General features: G+C 44.8%; 1 protein-coding gene across 2 annotated transcripts in view; it reads right to left on the bottom strand.

Moving 5' to 3' along the window:
• The window catches only part of GOLGB1 (golgin B1), a 107,989-nt gene that overhangs the window by 67,108 nt on the left and 20,899 nt on the right, over positions 1-19,982 (bottom strand). Inside the window, exons 5-11 of one of the 2 annotated variants that reach the window (XM_074942821.1) lie at positions 18,112-18,270; positions 16,004-16,126; positions 15,386-15,499; positions 13,077-13,488; positions 11,567-11,667; positions 11,145-11,259; positions 1,790-1,863 (exon numbers count right to left, since the gene is read on the bottom strand). In XM_074942821.1, coding sequence (XP_074798922.1) covers positions 1,790-1,863; positions 11,145-11,259; positions 11,567-11,667; positions 13,077-13,488; positions 15,386-15,499; positions 16,004-16,126; positions 18,112-18,270 — 1,098 coding nt within the window. Of the gene's footprint in view, positions 1-1,789; positions 1,864-11,144; positions 11,260-11,551; positions 11,668-13,076; positions 13,489-15,385; positions 15,500-16,003; positions 16,127-18,111; positions 18,271-19,982 lie in introns of both variants that reach the window. The other variant, XM_074942820.1, reaches the window with a different exon arrangement.

A 19,982-nucleotide genomic window follows, 5' to 3' on the forward strand; every position in this document is an offset into this window, starting at 1 on the left:
AAAGAATTCTGTGATCTTAAGTCTCAGATCTTAATTCCCAGAACACACTGGCCAACATCACAAACCACCACAGACATTTGGCCATACTGGTAATTTGTGCAGAAGCAAACCAAGACCAGAATAGCAAGGGTCTGTGGCTCAGAACTGAGGCACATTAGCAAACCTAGGGTAGGAAAAGTGCCCCCTCAACAAAAATAATAAAAATCAGGGGGCATAAGGAAACAGCACACTTCGTATTCAAACAAATTCAAGCAAAGCAGAAATGAGGCTGAAGTTAAATTTAAGCCAGTTCCAGCAATACCAGTCAATTAAGTATTACAGCTTCCCATCAGAGCAGGGAGGTAGAGAAATATGTAGCTGTGTATTATTTTATAGCAGCAGTAGCCCTAAGCAAATCTCTCAACAATCACTCTCAAAAGCAACGCAGACACACCAAAAAGCTTTGGGAACAAAACTGGTGTCTGTTACCATCATGTATAGACCATACAGTAGCAGTACAGGCCACTGGGGAGTCATTCAGCATCACAGACTGCTCCATTAGGCACGATCTCCAACCCGAAATGCAAGACTGCTTTTGCCCTTTATGAGTGGCAATGTCACCAATATTTATGCAAACTGGAAAAATGGCTGTCCAATTCAGATTAGATCTGGGCATGAGTCCAGCCTCCCCCTGCGTTGGATTCATATTCATACAAATCTCAGTCTAAAATAAAGACTTGATAAAAGATGCTTAAATGGCAATGGCCCTCCCCACTCCCAGCACTGGGCCCCATCTAATCTGTAGCTTCTTGTGCAGGGTGACTATTAGTAGTAAAAAGAACCAAATAAAGTGGCTTTGGTACATCCTGAAATGGGAGAAACTCCCCCTTGCTTTTAAATCAATGACTAATAAAGAGTTAGGCAAAATGTGAAGAGTCATCTAAAACAAACACACAACCAGAGGAATAACCTGATAGCCTAGAGGCTGTGAACCCCATGCCACAAGCCACTCACTTTTCCAAGCCAACAGGGACATGTGTGCTGGGTGGGCGGTGATATTACACCATCACGACTTCACCCCTGCTAACTGGTTGGAATGGAGGATGGCGCTTTGGAAAGAGCCCCAACCTTGCTTTCAGCTAAATTCTTAATACAGGTATTTGGGGGCAGAGACCCCCCTATCAGCTAGTCCATCCAGCATGAAGTGAGGCAACAGGTGGTCCCCTACTACTACTACTCTTGCCCTCATCTACAGGTTGTTTGTAAGGTCATTGTACCATGAGCTGTTCACCATCGAATGGACTGTGCAAAGGTTCCATCTCCCTGCTCTAAGGGACAGGGACAAAAATATTCTAATAATCCCCTGCTCCTACTTGACAAAGGATCACTGTTTTCTCTGAGAGATCCCTTATAAGGCAATGGGAGTGCATGGGGCTGAAATGTTAACCTGTAACACAAAGTTAAACCTTCAGAGTGGTGCTCCCTAGGACCTATATCAACTGGATATCAACTGGACACAGAACACTGCAGAACGGAAATGTGGCTGAACAGGAAGCAGTTGTGTGGACTGGGGAGGTTTGACAATGGATGAAGGAGGCTCAGAAATCCCACATAACTAGTAAACAGGGATGGGGTTTGCTTTCCAGCCAACTACAAGCTGTATTTAGAGGCCATTTCCACATTAATCCACCTAATAATAACCTAGCAAAGAGGATTGTTAGAAGAAGACTCAACAGCTTATGGGAAGCAGTTTAAGGTCATGTCCTCAACCTATTTTAGGTTTTGTTCAGTGTGGCTGCTTGGTCATTACCTGGTTTGAATCTTCCATGCTCATCACAGCTTCATGCTGATACTCCAGGAGGGTATGTTGAGAGCACAGGGTCTCTGAAATGTTCACAAACAAGTGGCATTAACCTTCAGAGAAAACACTCTTCTCCCTGAGTGAGGGAAGCACTCTCATACTTTCCAGACAGCAGGGTCCAGGGCTGTCGACAACATGCAAGTGGAGGAGGAGATACGGAGTCACCCCAGGACGGAGCATTAGTTCAAGCACTCTTCAGAGAAAGGTTAGGATTGCCCTGGCAGAGTCATGTCACCAGGACAGAGCACTACTTTGGGCACCTTTCAGAACAAAGCTATTATTGCCTGGAGAGGGAAAGTAAAGGGCAATCAGTAGAGCTGGTAGGCTTAAAAATGTTTGCTGTGAGGAAAAAAACCCACAATCATTCTAACAGAACTCTTCACATTTCATTTTGATAAAGTGAAATGAAAAACTATTAGAAGGGTTATTAAATTAAATAATTTATTAGAATAAACTGGAATAGGGTTCAAAATGCAAGGGCCTTAATTTAAAAGTGAAGATGTTGGAAGAAAGTAAACTCAATTTGGCTCAGTAACTTTCTGTAAACTGGCACCTAGATACTATGGTGATGGACACATTACAAAAACCTAGACAGAAACAGAAACCGAGTTAAAAGTGCTAATCTATTGTATTTGTAGGTAATGATTTTAATGAATATAGAATTTACTTTCTTGATTCATTATTGCAGGCAAGGAATTTCCATCTGGATCTAGTAGTGTTTGTGACAAGTTATTGTCCAGATTTTATCATGACTGATTTTTAAATATGTATCCTCTAATAAAAGGAGTACTTGTGGCACCTTAGAGACTAACAAAATTTATTTGAGCATAAGCTTTCGTGAGCTACAGCACACTTCATCAGATGCATTCAGTGGAAAATACAGTGGGGAGATTTATATACACAGAGAACATGAAACAAGGGGTGTTACTATACACACTGTAACGAGAGTTATTAGGTAAGGTGAGCTATTACCTTTACCTCTAATATATTCTCCTAGAGCTATGCCTGCATAAAAGAGCTAGACATGTAACCTGGTCATTTTCATGCTGGTGTCTTGCCAGTAGGAGTTTTTCGTTTTATTAAGTGTCAATTCTATTAAAGATGTTGCCTCAGCCTTTTTGCAGTATAAAAGGACAGTTAAGATGCAATTTATGCAAGGTTCCCTCCCCTCCCCCTCCCAGCAACACTAACTTCGGCACATTGCAAAAACTGAGCCTTTTTTTCTGGTTAAACACAATTTTCTATTATGATATATAAAATTTTTTTTTTATATTTATATATATAAAAACACACATACAGAACCAGACATAGGACCAGGTTAACACTGTTGTGGGAACCTTAATTTCTGCACTTCCTGGCTCCAAATGTACAACCTTAATATTGCATTAATGCAGTGAGATAGCGGTTGTTCATTTGTTTTTTTGTCTGTTATATTTAGAGTTGACATCAGAGGTTAAGTAACACCTAACATGGATTTTGAGAAAGCCCTGATGAACTACTCCCTCTGAGATTTGTGACATCTCTATATCACACTGGCTGGACTGTAGCTGGTCTGCTTTTCATGCTGATGATTCATTTTCACTGGATTCATCTCAGACTGAACTCTGCCAGGGACAGCCATACCCTTTTGCCACCTAGTGGATCAAGAAAATGCTACATATTTTGTAATCTGTACACAGAGTGAAGATGAACAGACATTTCATAATCTTTGGCATCTATACCTCATGGTTCTCAACCCAGACATTGTTTTATCAGTGCTGGCTTTACTATGATGCGAACTGAGGTGGCTGCCTCAGGTGCCAGACCGGGGGTGTGGGGGGTGGGTGTCACTAGGACCCAGAGTGTAGAAAATTGTCTCTGCTGCTGGTGCATATGTATTCTCTCTGCTCTAGATACACAGAGAGGGTGGAGTGCTGTGCTGGAGGAAGGAAGGCACAAGAGCCATAACAGGCAGGTAGGAGAAAAGGTGAGAGGGAATAACAGAAAGCAGCAGGAGCTACAGGGAGAGAGAGGAGGAGCAGCCTCTTATGTACCTCTCTAGCACCCACAGGAGCCTGGACTGATTAACACCAGCTGCTCAGGGAGCTTCCGGTTTCCTGCCGCTTCCTTGAACCCACTTGAGGAGAACAGGCAGTCAACTGAAGTAGTAGGAGCCAGTTAGGCCCTTAAGACGCTGCTATCTTCCTCACTCAGGCTCTGCTACCAGCCTGTTTATTTGTCCCCTTCAGTTGAGTGTTGAGAGCTACTATAGCTGGCAGAACAGCAGTCATGAGTGAAAGAAGAAAACACCCCTCTGGGGCAGCATTCAGAAAAAGAAAGAAAGCAAAGGAAGCTTTTCTATCTAAGCAGGAAGGAGCTCTCCTGAGATACACAGACACAAATGTTCACAGAGAGCCTTCTGGCCCCAGAGAGGATGTGAGTGGTGAGGAGATGCCTGATCTTCCAGTTAGTCAGAGTGCAGGTGACCTGGCAGCTACTTCAGCATCCATATCTCCATCTCAAATGGATGTAACCATGCACATTCCTGAAGAAAAGTGTAGATCAGAGAAGAGTGTGGTGGAGGTGCAAGAAACATCTGCCGCTGAGTTTAGTTCCTTAAATCTAGATGATCCAGGACTGTGGATCCACTTGAGCAGTAGCCTGAGGGACTTCCTTGTATGGCATGGGCCACAGCAAGTGAAAAACTTCACATTCCCCAAAGACAATGAAAATAGAAGTTTCCATCCAACACATTACTGGCGTGAAATCCCCAATGGTGACAAAGTGGAGAGGCCATGGAGTATGTACTCAAAAACCCAGAATGCTGCATGCTGTTTTTGTTGCAAACCTCTTCCAGTCTAATGTTCCAGCCACATTGGGTTCTACAGGAACAAAGGACTCGAAAAATCTGGCATGCCATGAGAAGGCAGCAAATCACCAGACAGAATTCCATAGGTGGAAAGAGCTTGAAGTGAGATTAAGATTAAAGGTCACCATAGATCAGCATCAAGAGAAGATTGCATGAGAGTCTCTTTACTGGCAAAATGTTCTGAAAAGGCTCATTGCCACTGTGAGAATGCTTGCTACCCAAAACCTAGCACTGCGTGGCACTTCAGATCAGCTGTATATGCCAAACAATGGAAACTTCCTTAAAATTGTGGAGCTGATGGCTGAGTTTGATGCTGTACTCCAGGAGCATCTAAGAAGAGTCACCATTCAAGAAATGTACACACACCACTACCTTGGCAAAGTGAGATCATACAGTTACTGGCAACAAAAGTCAAACAGAAAATTGTGGCAGATCTGACATCAGCAAGATATTACTCTGTTATTCTGGACTGCACACCTGACATCAGCCATAAGGAACAAATGACTTTAATGGTGTGTTTTGTAACAACAACAGAATCTAGTGACAATGTCCCTGTAACGGTGACTGTCAGAGCATTTTCTAGAATGTATGACACTGATGATACTACAAGAGCTGGTATGACAAATGTACTTCTTAAAATGCTGGAAGATACGGAAATTGCGATAGTTGACATGAGAGGCAAGAACAGAGCAATGCAGACACAGATCCGAGAGTTAAACCCTCTAGCTTTTTTTGTCCCATGCAGTTCTCATTCATTGAACTTGGTGGTCAGTGATGCAGCATCAGCTTCTAGTGAGGCTGCTGAATTTTTTAACATAATTCAAAGCATCTATGTATTTTTCTCTGCATCCACTCATCAATGGCAAATTTTGAAGCAACGTCTGGGAACATCCTCTCTGACACTGAAACCACTGAGTGCCACATGATGGGAAAGTTGAGTGGAGGCGATAAAGCCTATCAAACACCAAATTGGGAAGATAGATGATGCCACAGTTGCCATTATGGAGGATCATGCTATGACAGGAACTCTTCGTGGAAGAACAGTGGCAGTGGGAAATGGAATCACCAGAAACATACATAACTTCAAATTTCTGTGTGGCTTAGTGTTGTGGCATGACATACTGTTTGAAATAAGTGTTGTAAGCAAGAGACTCCAAGGTGTTGACCTTGATATATCTGGAGCAATGGAACAACTGGACAAAGCAAAGTCATACCTACAATCTTACCGGTCAGATGAGGGATTTCAAAACTTTCTGAAGAGTGCACAGAAGTTGGCAGAGGAACTTCACACTGAAGCTATTTTCCCACCCATTCAAGAATACAAGAGTCACCGAAGACGACGACATTTTGATTCGAGGCATGGGATAATCCCATAAGAGACCCCAAATAACAAGTCAAAGTTGAATTCTTTAACTAGGTGCTAGATTCTTCAACTGACTGTACTGCACAATGTTTCATGCGGCTCAAGGAACACAGCAGTATATTTGGGATGTTGTATGATATTCCAAAACTCAGCTTCGCGAACCAGCTGAGCAGCGGGGGACAGCAGAGCAGCACACAGCAGGAGTTTGCCTGGGATTGGTGAGTATCCGAGTGCGTGTTTGCTGAGTAAGTATCCGAGTGTGTGTTTGCTGGGAGGGCAGTGTGAGAGCCTGAGCGAGTGCCTGATTGGCTGGTAGCCTGCAGGGGGCGGGCATTGGGGCTGTCTGCTTGTTTGTTTCAGGGGAGCCTGGCTGTTTAAAAATAGCCAGAGCTTCGCGAACCAGCTGAGCAGTGGCGAACCAGCAGAGCAGCGGGGGACAGCAGAGCAGCACACAGCAGGAGTTTGCCTGGGAGTTCACCTGGAGTGAGCCCAGTGAGGCTTACATCTTGCCAACTTCTCTGAGGAAGCTCATAGTAGGAAGGTGATATGGAAGGGGGGGGTTCAGCTGTTGTGACCTGCACTGGATGTGCCATGTTTGTCTTTCTTCCACAGGACAGAAGCGACTTTGTCTGTACAAAGTGCAAGCTGGTCTCCATATTGGAAGAGAAGATTGAAGGTCTGGAGCAACAGATAATGACCCTGCGTTGCATACGAGAAACTGAGGATTTTCTGGACAAAAGTCAGGATATGCTTCTACGGGCACAAAGCTCTAAAGATTTAGAGCAGGTTGCACAGCGGAGCCAAGAGGCCAGTGAAGAGGCTTGGCAACATGTGACCTCCAGAAGAAGAAGGGGGAATGTCCGGTTTTCAGCAACGCAGACACAGGTAACTAACCGCTTTCATGTTCTCTCCACAGGTACTAATGCGGAGAGTGGACCAGATGATACGTCTGAGGGAAGGGAGCAGGAGACTCCGCTGGTTGGAAGGCATGAGATGCACTGTCCTGAGATGGGGGGTTCCACGACCACCACTCCCAAGAGAAGGAGGCGGGTGGTGGTGGTCGGGGACTCTCTCCTCCGGGGGACTGAGTCATCTATCTGCCGCCCTGACCAGGAAAACCGAGAAGTCTGCTGCTTGCCGGGGCGAAGATTCGTGATGTGACGGAGAGACTGCCGAGACTCATCAAGCCCTCGGATCGCTACCCCTTCCTGCTTCTCCACGTGGGCACCAATGATACTGCCAAAAATGACCCTGAATGGATCACTGCGGACTACGTGGCTCTGGGAAGAAGGATAAAGGAGTTTGAGGCGCAAGTGGTGTTCTCGTCCATCCTCCCCGTGGAAGGAAAAAGGACGGGGCAGGGACCGTCGAATCGTGGAAGTCAACGAATGGTTACGCAGGTGGTGTCGGAGAGAAGGCTTTGGATTCTTTGACCATGGGATGGTGTTCCATGAAGGAGGAGTGCTGGGCAGAGACGGGCTCCATCTTACGAAGAGAGGGAAGAGCATCTTTGCCAGCAGGCTGGCTAACCTAGTGAGGAGGGCTTTAAACTAGGTTCACCGGGGGAAGGAGACCAAAGCCCTGAGGTAAGTGGGAAAGCGGGATACCGGGAGGAAACACAGGCAGGAACGTCTGTGAGGGGCGGGCTCCTGCCTCATACTGAGAATGAGGGGCGATCAGCAGGTTATCTCAAGTGCTTATATACGAATGCACAAAGCCTTGGAAACAAGCAGGGAGAACTGGAGGTCCTGGTGATGTCAAGGAATTATGACGTGATTGGAATCACAGAGACTTGGTGGGATAACTCACATGACTGGAGTACTGTCATGGATGGTTATAAACTGTTCAGGAAGGACAGGCAGGGCAGAAAAGGTGGGGGAGTAGCATTGTATGTAAGGGAGCAGTATGACTGCTCAGAGCTCCAGTACGAAACTGCAGAAAAACCTGAGTGTCTATGGACTAAGTTTAGAAGTGTGAGCAACAAGAGTGATGTAGTGGTGGGAGTCTACTATAGACCACCGGACCAGGGGGATGAGGCTTTCTTCCGGCAACTCGCAGAAGCTACTAGATCGCACGCCCTGGTTCTCATGGGTGACTTTAATTTTCCTGATATTTGCTGGGAGAGCAATACAGCGGTGCATAGACAATCCAGGAAGTTTTTGGAAAGCGTAGGGGACAATTTCCTGGTGCAAGTGCTAGACGAGCCAACTAGGGGGGGAGCTTTTCTTGACCTGCTGCTCACAAACAGGGAAGAATTAGTGGGGGAAGCAAAAGTAGACGGGAATTTGGGAGGCAGTGACCATGAGTTGGTTGAGTTCAGGATCCTGACGCAGGGAAGAAAGGTAAGCAGCAGGATACGGACCCTGGACTTCAGGAAAGCAGACTTCGACTCCCTCAGGGAATGGATGGGTAGGATCCCCTGGGGGACTAACATGAAGGGGAAAGGAGTCCAGGAGAGGTGGCTGTATTTCAAGGAATCCCTGTTGAGGTTACAGGGACAAACCATCCCAATGAGTCGAAAGAATAGTAAATATGGCAGGCGACCAGCTTGGCTTAATGGTGAAATCCTAGCGGATCTTAAACATAAAAAAGAAGCTTACAAGAAGTGGAAGGTTGGACATATGACCAGGGAAGAGTATAAAAATATTGCTCGGGCATGTAGGAATGAAATCAGGAGGGCCAAATCGCACCTGGAGCTGCAGCTAGCAAGAGATGTCAAGAGTAACAAGAAGGGTTTCTTCAGGTATGTTGGCAACAAGAAGAAAGCCAAGGAAAGTGTGGGCCCCTTACTGAATGAGGGAGGCAACCTAGTGACAGAGGATGTGGAAAAAGCTAATGTGCTCAATGCTTTTTTTGCCTCTGTCTTCACGAACAAGGACAACTCCCAGACTGCTGCGCTGGGCATCGCAACATGGGGAGTAGATGGCCAGCCCTCTATGGAGAAAGAGGTGGTTAGGGACTATTTAGAAAAGCTGGACGTGCACAAGTCCATGGGGCTGGACGAGTTGCATCCGAGAGTGCTAAAGGAATTGGCGAATGTGATTGCAGAGCCATTGGCCATTATCTTTGAAAACTCGTGGCGAACGGGGGAAGTCCCAGATGACTGGAAAAAGGCTAATGTAGTGCCAATCTTTAAAAAAGGGAAGAAGGAGGATCCTGGGAACTACAGGCCAGTCAGCCTCACCTCAGTCCCCGGAAAAATCATGGAGCAGGTCCTCAAGGAATCAATCCTGAAGCACTTACACGAGAGAAAAGTGATCAGGAACAGTCAGCATGGATTCACCAAGGGTAGGTCATGCCTGACTAATCTAATAGCCTTCTATGATGAGATTACTGATTCTATGGATGAAGGGAAAGCAGTGGATGTATTGTTTCTTGACTTTAGCAAAGCTTTTGACACGGTCTCCCACAGTATTCTTGTCAGCAAGTTAAAGAAGTATGGGCTGGATGAATGCACTATAAGGTGGGTAGAAAGTTGACTAGACTGTCAGGCTCAACAGGTAGTGATCAATGGCTCCATGTCTAGTTGGCAGCCGGTGTCAAGTGGAGTGCCCCAGGGGTCGGTCCTGGGGCCGGTTTTGTTCAATATCTTCATAAATGATCTGGAGGATGGTGTGGATTGCACTCTCAGCAAATTTGCGGATGATACTAAACTGGGAGGAGTGGTAGATACGCTGGAGGGCAGGGATAGGATACAGAGGGACCTAGACAAATTGGAGGATTGGGCCAAAAGAAACCTGATGAGGTTCAATAAGGATAAGTGCAGGGTCCTGCACTTAGGACGGAAGAACCCAATGCACAGCTACAGACTAGGGACCGAATGGCTAGGCAGCAGTTCTGCGGAAAAGGACCTAGGGGTGACAGTGGACGAGAAGCTGGATATGAGTCAGCAGTGTGCCCTTGTTGCCAAGAAGGCCAATGGCATTTTGGGATGTATAAGTAGGGGCATAGCGAGCAGATCGAGGGACGTGATCGTTCCCCTCTCTTCCAGATTGGTGAGGCCTCATCTGGAGTACTGTGTCCAGTTTTGGGCCCTGCACTACAAGAAGGACGTGGATAAATTGGAGAGAGTCCAGCGAAGGGCAACAAAAATGATTAGGGGTCTGGAACACATGACTTATGAGGAGAGGCTGAGGGAACTGGGATTGTTTAGTCAACGGAAGAGAAGAATGAGGGGGGATTTGATAGCTGCTTTCAACTACCTGAGAGGTGGTTCCAGAGAGGATGGTACTAGACTATTCTCAGTGGTAGAAGAAGACAGGACAAGGAGTAATGGTCTCAAGTTGCAGTGGGGGAGGTTTAGGTTGGATATTAGGAAAAACTTTTTCACTAGGAGGGTGGTGAAACACTGGAATGCATTACCTAGGGAGGTGGTAGAATCTCCTTCCTTGGAAGTTTTTAAGGTCAGGCTTGACAAAGCCCTGGCTGGGATGATTTGATTGGGGATTGGTCCTGCTTTGAGCAGGGGGTTGGACTAGATGACCTCCTGAGGTCCCTTCCAACCCTGAGATTCTATGATTCCTCACTATACCTGAAGACCACCTACACCAGCAATTCAGGGCACTAGAGACAGTGTTGACACATGATGACATGCACGATATTGATGCGAGTGATTTAGGTTATGAACTGAAAGCCCTTTCAAGATACAGTTCAGCAGGATCAACTCCAAAGGCTGTTCTGGAATATATGTGCACAAATAAGATGACCACCCTCTTATACCTGGCCTCCCATGTGATCTGATCATCCTCACATTTGCCCTATCCTTTCCTTGTCCAAGCCTCCATGTTCTCTCCTTCTGCCATCCTGATCTTTACTTAGATTACCTTCTCCAATCATTACTTGCTATCACAAAGATAAAACCTGTGCTTTAATCATTCCAGCAGGTTGGCCCACGAGTTTGGGAATCTTTTTTACTCTCTGCTCACAGGCTGAAATTTAAATGGTTTCTCTTGCCCTCAGAATTAAATTCCAACTATAGTTTCTGGAAAGGATTAGAGAGCAGTTCTGAAATCCTCAGCAGGGAGCGCTGATTAATCCAGTAATCATGGGTATCTTTATTAGCTGAAAATAGGCAGAAGGAAGTGTAATTATACCATTTTCAGCCTTCAGCCCCTCCAAGCCTGCAGTGGGTAGGAGTAAAGTCCTCTTCTCATCCTCCTGCTCCACCACATTTTTCTGCAGAGGTATTTCATCCTGCTCAGAGACTGGCTAGAAAGCAGAAAGACAGAAAGTTACCAACAGCTTTCTCACAGGTATTAGCCCTCTTTCTTTCAGTTACACTTTTGACAAATCTATTAGTAACTTCTAAATTCCCCCGACTGACCCATACTAGTTTACTCCCTTTACAGGCAGTTTCTTAAAACATCTGCCCAGACTGGAGAAGTTTGCAAAGAGACCCTGTATTAACCTTCTCAGCCAATTTGATCAAGAGAAGGTATTTCCATATTCTGCACTATCTGTTTGATTCTTAGGATATGAGAGAGTTTTAGGTTACAATTACCTTTAGAGACTGTACCTGCTCCTCTGACTGAGAGACCTGCATCACTGGCTCAGACTTTAACAATTTTAGCTCAGTCTGGCAATGGACGAACTCCTCAGATTTTTGCGTGAGCTCATCTAAGAGAAAAAGTTAAACATAAGTATACACATCTCTGCTTGTGTGTCTGAGTAGATCTACTTTAGATGTATGCACACCAAAATACGTAACCTTTCACCTCTCAATCAGCGCTTCTACTCTGGCCCCAACCGGTACCTGCAGGAAGTCCATATCACCTAACAGTTCTATATGAAATAAATGAATCTAGTTCCAGTTCTTAGTGGATATGAGAGAACATCACAGAAAATACCACAATAGTTTGCCAACCAAAGGATCAGGGAATGCCCTCTCAATAGAGAAGTGCAGGACTGAACAGACAAGGAGATGGAACATTCCTCTTTAGAGGATTTAGACACATTGTCAAGGAAGATTACAGAGTGGCTACAAGTATAAGTCTGTACTATCTATCTAGACGTTTCACCCATGCTCACTCACTGCCATGGATAGAAGGGAAAATTACGATCATCTTGTCTGATCTCCTGCATAGCAAAACCATTTTTTTCCCCCCCATCAAGCAATTCCTGCATCAAGCCCATAATCTCCAGTTGGGCTAAAGTATAAATATCTTTTAGAAATATATATCATCTTGATTTAAAATAATGTCAAGTGATGGGGAATCTAGCACATCCCTAGGTAAGTTGTACCAGCAGTTCATTACCCTCACTGTTAAAATACATACTTCATTTCTAGACTGAATTTGTCTAGTTTCAATTTACAGCCATGGGATCTTGTTCTGCCCTTGTCTACTAGATTAAAAAGCCCTCTAATATCAGAAATCTTCTCCTAATGTAGGTACCATGCTCATGTCACCCCTTAACTTTTTCTTGGATAAACTAAATAGATTGAGCTTCTCTAGTCTCTCATTGTAAACCAGTTTTTTCTTGGGATGTCACCAATGTGAATTCTAGTCCATTTAAACAATGAGTTAAAAGTAGTTTCAAGTATCATCCATCTCCCTCAGTCCCACTGCCAATTTGTTGTTTTTTAGCACTACATTTTCCCATATTTCCAAAAAGAGTAACTGACTGTTCCAGGAAAACAGTAAAACCGACTACACAAAATAAAAACACTGGAAAAAAAAGATTTTTTTCTCTGATCTCTGTTGTAAATCACCTTAATTATCAGCTGTAACAATAGTCTGTTAAATACTTTCAGAGAGAAGAGGGATTGCTAAGTTTAGGATATCCTTTAAATCATTTTTATCAAATTAATACGCAAACATCACTAAAATTTAAAAATAACTACAGCTCTGAAAGGCTAAAATAAAACTAAGGATTCCCATTAGCCTGGGAGCCAGGAAAGATTTATTCTTCCTCTTGTCATATAAGATATTACCCACCCTTTGCTAGAGAATTGCCATTAAAAAAAGCACACAAATCGGAACCACACAGAGAGGCTCCTGAGGTGTTGAGTCGATCCACTTGCTAACCTTGCAGGTGTTGTATGGTAGCGGAGTTTTCAGTAGACTGCACCAGCAGCCGATCAATATCCCGCAGCAGCTGATCATTCTGAGCTATGAGGCGATCGTGGCTAGACCGCAGCTCTTGTTCAGCCATCTGGAGGTAAGTAATATGCAGCTTTTGCTCTTCTACCTCCAGCTTGTGTTTCTGGTCCTGAGCTCTACATTCAGATTCCAGTTCAGCCCGAGTTCTTCCTGCCTGCTCCAGCTGCTCTGAGAGATACTGCACCTCCTCCTGTAAGCGATGGAAGGACAGCTTCTTCTCAGCCAATTCCAGCTCCATCTTCTCCACGAGGCTTCGAGACTCCTCTCTCTCTGCATCCAACATGTTCTTTAAAGAGCTCAGCTCTGCCTCCATCCTCTGACACTGGTCCAAGAGAGTCTGGAAAAGGAGATGGGGAGGGACTCAACCAGAAGGAAAAACAATTGATTCCTGCTTCAGACCCTAAGGCACTGGGCAAAAATGGGCCCATGCTAAGTACACAACTTAAACAAGAGGCAATTTCAACTAGCCAAGTGACAAGACATGAGAGGAAAGGAACAACACATGATGGGGATTCTAAACCTCCGCAGGAAGAAACACTGTCTTGTGACTCCTAAGGGAATATCAAAACTCTGCTGAGAGACATCAGAACTCTGAACTAGAGTGAAGAAAAAGAGAAACTGTAAGCTGGAATTAACATCCAATACATTCTCCTTCTAGGACACTCCAGCACAGAGAACATAACCTCTGCTTAAACAGAAAGGTTAGATAATTGCTTGCTTAGAATTGCTGTTGTCTGAAGATATAAGTGCAACCGATTCCCAGCCCTAGCAAAAAGCCAGGTGGAAACACCTTAAAAATCAAAGTTCTAAGGCATTCAGGGCAGCAGGAGTGATTCTTGCTTGCCCTTACTCCCAAGTACCAGACTAGCATGACTGGCACTGCAATGACCTTTGTATCACAAATGCCAGCTCCTTTGGAGTGAGAGGTAGGCATTGCAAAGGTACAGGTTTGTCAGTAAGGAAACATTGGGAGGCACAACCTACTCTCAGACAGTAGGGCCAATGTACTGCTCAGAATGCTCAGCCCCTCAGTTCTGTGAACAACTCTGCCTCAGCAGGAGCAAGAACGTTCCACACACCTCCCTTAAGTCTAGGATGACTTGGATGTATGGGAGGGAGGGGACTGAACTGGTTGAAGCAAACAAAATCATTCTCTCTCTCCATGAAGTTTCCCTTGCCTGAAATATCACTTTCCTACCAGTGCTTCAGGAGAAAACATGATAGAGGAGAACTGAATTTCTAATGTAAAAACTATTGCAAAACCAACCCTTTCAGGCCTCTTTAAAAGAGAAGCATAATGGCACAAAAAGCAATTTTTTCTTTTTGCATTACTTTAATTTTGTCCTCTAAATTACATAATAAAGAGACAGACTGCAAAAACCTATACTAGTCAAATACCTTTCACACACTGCAAGAGCCACTAAAATAGGCAATAACCCTATTCACCTTCTTAAATCTTTAAGAAAGTAGAAACAAACTGGCTCAGCTCTGAGTCAGGTAAGAACTTGCATGCTTGAGTTTGAGGCAGCTCACCTATGAGCCAATCACTTTCTATTCCCCCAAAACATTAAGATGAATCAGGTCAGATCCTACCCGCTACTAGAGTTCCTATAAGCTTCCAATGGCTGGCAGGGGAAGCTGGAAGTGGCTAAATTCTGCACAGTTCCTCAAAACTGTTTAAAAATCAAAACAAAACAAAAACATGGAGGTGGTAATATTATATATTCCCCAAAAGCCCCAGCACATTCATAACAAGAATTGGTGTTGCTCAAAATATTGGGACCTCCAAGTTCAAAGCTTTAGTCAGCTGGTGACACTGAAGGAGACAATGTTAGAGAAAAGGATGCTTTTGCCTGGAACTAGACATTCTGAGGATTCTACAGCAAGCATAAAAATGAGTCAGGTGGCCCCATACTTAAGGTAACAGAGCTCAACAACTCAGTCACAGAGCTGCGCCACCAATTCTGGTCAGAAAAGATTGCTAATTAAGGCACTAACGGTCACCTCACCCCCAGTGCAGCGCCAAAAACAAAAATGCACTCTCTTCAGGAGCTGGCAGCTTTGAACTTTGAGCTCAAGGAATTCTCAGCTTCTCTCATGCTAGAGATATGGCCCCTGTAGTAGGGAGCTATGTCAGGTGCTAGGCTTTTCACGAGACAATTGCACCTGTTAACAGTAAAGGAACATAAGAGAATAGAGCACGGCTATAGTACATTGAAAGTATGAGGAGGTACCTTGTTCTGTTCTTCCGCACCATGTAATTCCTGCTGCAGCAGTTCCACCACCTGAGTTCGTCCTAGCAGAGCCGCTTCCTGTTCCTCCAGCTTTCTCTGCAGTGTCCTCAGGTTCTATGTGAGACACACAAAGTGCTGCATCATCTACATCAGAAGCTGAGAGGACAGTAGCAGCCCAAAGCACAGGAGGGCTAGTTACACGGGAGGATCCCATCCCAGCCGTACCCCAACTCTATGTATCTTAGGTACTTATATAGCTCCCATTACTTTAGTATCTGAGCACTCATAGTCGTCAGTGTATTTATCCTGCCAACACCCCTATGAGGTAGGGAAATACTATTATTCCCATTTCTTCAGACCCAGAACTGAGGCACAGAGACACTAGTGATTTACCCCCTAGTCACACAGGAAGTCTATGATAGAGCAGGGAACTGAACCCAGGTTTCCCAAGTCTCAGGATAGCATCCTAATCACCGAACCACCTTCCTCTCAACTCCCACACAGAGTTCCTTTGTTAGCCTGCACATATCCCTGAGTTGCAAATCCCACTGAACCCACGCAATTTTCCCTTCTCATGTTCTACAAAAAGCGGGGGACTGTCAAACCCATCAAACACACCTGCTGCATCTCAGCTTCCAGATCTGATCGGGCCACTACTTGATGTAATTCAGCATGGTGTTGGTGAACCTGTTCTTCTAGGAGAGCATCCTTCTCACGAATCACCTCCTCCAGGCAGCTCAGCTGTAAGCCATAGTACATGACATTTCTCATGCTATTTGGCTAACAGAGAAACAAGGTAGAAATTCCAAAGACAGTACAAAGGACTGAGACCTGTTCTGGGGGTGTCAGGCACACAGACCATCAGGAGTTTTTCATCCTACTTTTTGTGGAGTGCGTTACGTGTGAGAATAGTTTTGAACCAGAAGCCAAGATGTCCTGAGTAGTACAAGGCTCTGTGATAGCCATGCCAACTCAAAGAGATGATTTCACTTATGCTTACATATTTATTGACAACATTTCAGACTCTGGAAGTGCAAAAAGTGCAGATTACATTTTACATATACCCAGAGTCTAGAAAGCTACAATTTCCATACAATTACAGAAACATACAGTTTCTGTTGTTGGACTTGTGTCAGCCTCACCTCAGTCCCCGGAAAAATCATGGAGCAGGTCCTCAAGGAATCAATCCTGAAGCACTTACATGAGAGGAAAGTGATCAGGAACAGTCAGCATGGATTCACCAAGGGAAGGTCATGCCTGACTAATCTAATCACCTTCTATGATGAGATTACTGATTCTGTGGATGAAGGGAAAGCAGTGGATGTATTGTTTCTTGACTTTAGCAAAGCTTTTGACACGGTCTCCCACAGTATTCTTGTCAGCAAGTTAAAGAAGTATGGGCTGGATGAATGTACTATAAGGTGGGTAGAAAGTTGGCTAGATTGTCGGGCTCAACGGGTAGTGATCAATGGCTCCATGTCTAGTTGGCAGCCGGTGTCAAGTGGAGTCCCCAGGGGTCGGTCCTGGGGCCGGTTTTGTTCAATATCTTCATAAATGATCTGGAGGATGGTGTGGATTGCACTCTCAGCAAATTTGCGGATGATACTAAACTGGGAGGAGTGGTAGATACGTTGGAGGGCAGAGATAGGATACAGAGGGACCTAGACAAATTGGAGGATTGGGCCAAAAGAAACCTGATGAGGTTCAATAAGGATAAGTGCAGGGTCCTGCACTTCGGACGGAAGAACCCAATGCACAGCTACAGACTAGGGACCGAATGGCTAGGCAGCAGTTCTGCGGAAAAGGACCTAGGGGTTACAGTGGACGAGAAGCTGGATATGAGTCAGCAGTGTGCCCTTGTTGCCAAGAAGGCCAATGGCATTTTGGGATGTATAACTTGGGGCATAGCGAGCAGATCGAGGGACGTGATCGTTCCCCTCTATTCGACATTGGTGAGGCCTCATCTGGAGTACTGTGTCCAGTTTTGGGCCCCGCACTACAAGAAGGATGTGGATAAATTGGAGAGAGTCCAGCGAAGGGCAACAAAAATGATTAGGGGTCTGGAACACATGACTTATGAGGAGAGGCTGAAGGAACTGGGATTGTTTAGTCTGCAGAAGAGAAGAATGAGGGGGGATTTGATAGCTGCTTTCAACTACCTGAGAGGTGGTTCCAAAGAGGATGGTTCTAGACTATTCTCAGTGGTAGAGATGACAGGACAAGGAGTAATGGTCTCAAGTTGCAGCGGGGGAGGTTTAGGTTGGATATTAGGAAAAACTTTTTCACTAGGAGGGTGGTGAAACACTGGAATGCGTTACCTAGGGAGGTGGTAGAATCTCCTTCCTTGGAAGTTTTTAAGGTCAGGCTTGACAAAGCCCTGGCTGGGATGATTTAATTGGGGATTGGTCCTGCTTTGAGCAGGGGGTTGGACTAGATGACCTCCTGAGGTCCCTTCCAACCCTGATATTCTATGATTCTATGAATGTCACAATCCACCATTTTAGCCATCAAAACCAAAAGCCGGCAAGTCTAGCTAATATTGTAAAGATTGGTATTAAAAGGCACTATATAAAAAACCTAACATAACATCACAGTGCTCACTCCCCTAGTTGGGACAATAGTCTTCTAACTTACTTTGCCATTTCTTACTCATCTTTCCCTATGAAGTCACTGATTGTTACCAGCAGACAGTAAATATATCAATGGCGAGAAATCCATCTCCATACCTGGGCTGCTTGCTTGGTCTGAGTATCTGTCAGGCTCTCTCTAGTTGCAGTCAGCTGCTCCATCAGGTTCCTGACAGTGTCCTCCTGCTCCTGGAGTTTCTTTCTGAGTGCTTCAGCCTCCTCTCTCTGCTCTTCATTAGTCCTCTGATTATTCTGAAGCTGCAAGTGGAGAGAAGAAATCAGAAAGAAGTAGATATTAGTTAATTATATTAGACCGTCTCAGCCAGAGTGCAGCATGCTGTACGGTTATTAGAATCATAGGGTTAGAAGGGACAGCAAGGGTCATCTAGTATAACCCCCTGCCAAGATTCAAGATTTGTTGTGTCTAAACCATCCACGTCAGATGGCTATCCAGCCTCCTTTTGAAAACCTCCAGTGAAGGAACTTCCACAAATTCCATAGGCAGTCTGTTCCATTGTCCTACTGCTCTTACAATTAGAAAGTTTTTCCTGAGATTTAATCTTAATCTGTTATACTCTAGTTTGAACCAACAGCCTCTTGTCATGCCCTCTGTGGCATGAGAGAACAATTTTTCTCCATCTTTTTATGGCAGCCTTCAAGTATTTGAAGACTTATGTCCCCGACCTTAAACTCCTCTTTTCCAAACAAAACATACCCAGTTCCTTCAGCCTTTGCTCATATGGCTCGCACTCCATCCCTTTGATCATCTTTGTCACTTGTCTCTGGATCCTCTCCAGTTTCTCTACATCCTTTCTATACATTGGTGACCAAAAATGGACACAGTACTCCAGCTGAGGCCTACCCGGTGCCGAGCAGAGCAGTACTATCACCTCCCATGATTTGCATGCTATGCCTCTGTTAATGCAACCTAAAATTGCATTTGCTTTTCTTGTAACAGCATCGCACTGTTGACTCATGTTGAGGTTGCGATCTACCACAAGTCCCAGAACCTTCTCAGCAATGCTGCTGCCAAACCAGTTATCCCCCATTCTGTATTTCTGCATTTGATTTTTTCTTCCCTATGTGTATTACCTAACACTGGTCTTTGTTGAATTACATTGTTGTCGTCTATAGCCCAGTTCTCCAATTTATCAAGATCCCTCTGAATTTTAGCTCTATCCTCCAAAGTACCGGCAACCCACCCTAGCTTTGTGTCACAGAATCATAGGAAGGCAAGGGACTTCAAGAGATCTTCTAGTCTAGTCCCAGGTTTCAGAGTAACAGCCGTGTTAGTCTGTATTCGCAAAAAGAAAAGGAGGACTTGTGGCACCTTAGAGACTAACCAATTTATTTGAGCATAAGCTTTCGTGAGCTACAGCTCACTTCATCGGATGCATACTGTGGAAACTGCAGAAGACATTATATACACAGAGACCATGAAACAATACCTCCTCCCACCCCACTCTCCTGTTGGTAATAGCTTATCTAAAGTGACCACTCTCTTTACAATGTGTATGATAATCAAGGTGGGCCATTTCCAGCACAAATCCAGGTTCTCTCACCCTCCCCCCTTTTCCAAAAACCACACACACAAACTCACTCTCCTGCTGGTAATAGCTTATCCAAAGTGACCACTCTCCTTACAATGTGTATGAAAAATCTAGTCTAGTCCCCTGCACTCCAGGCAGGACTAAGTATTATCTAGACTATTCCTGACATGAGATGATCCAACCTGCTCTTAAAAATCCCCAGTGACAGAGATTCCATAACCTCCCTAGGCAATTTATTCCAGTGCTTAACTACCCTGAGAGTGAGGAAGTTTTTCCTAATGTCAAACTAAACCACCCTTGTTGCAATTTAAGCCCATTGCATCTTGTTCTATCCTCAAGGTTAAGGAGAATAATTTCTCTCCCTCCTCCTTGTAACAACTTTTATGTACTTGAAAACTGTTATGTCCACCCTCAGTCCTC

Source organism: Natator depressus, chromosome 1 (assembly GCF_965152275.1).
Source record: "Natator depressus isolate rNatDep1 chromosome 1, rNatDep2.hap1, whole genome shotgun sequence".
In the NCBI taxonomy this organism is placed as follows: Eukaryota; Metazoa; Chordata; order Testudines; family Cheloniidae; genus Natator; species Natator depressus.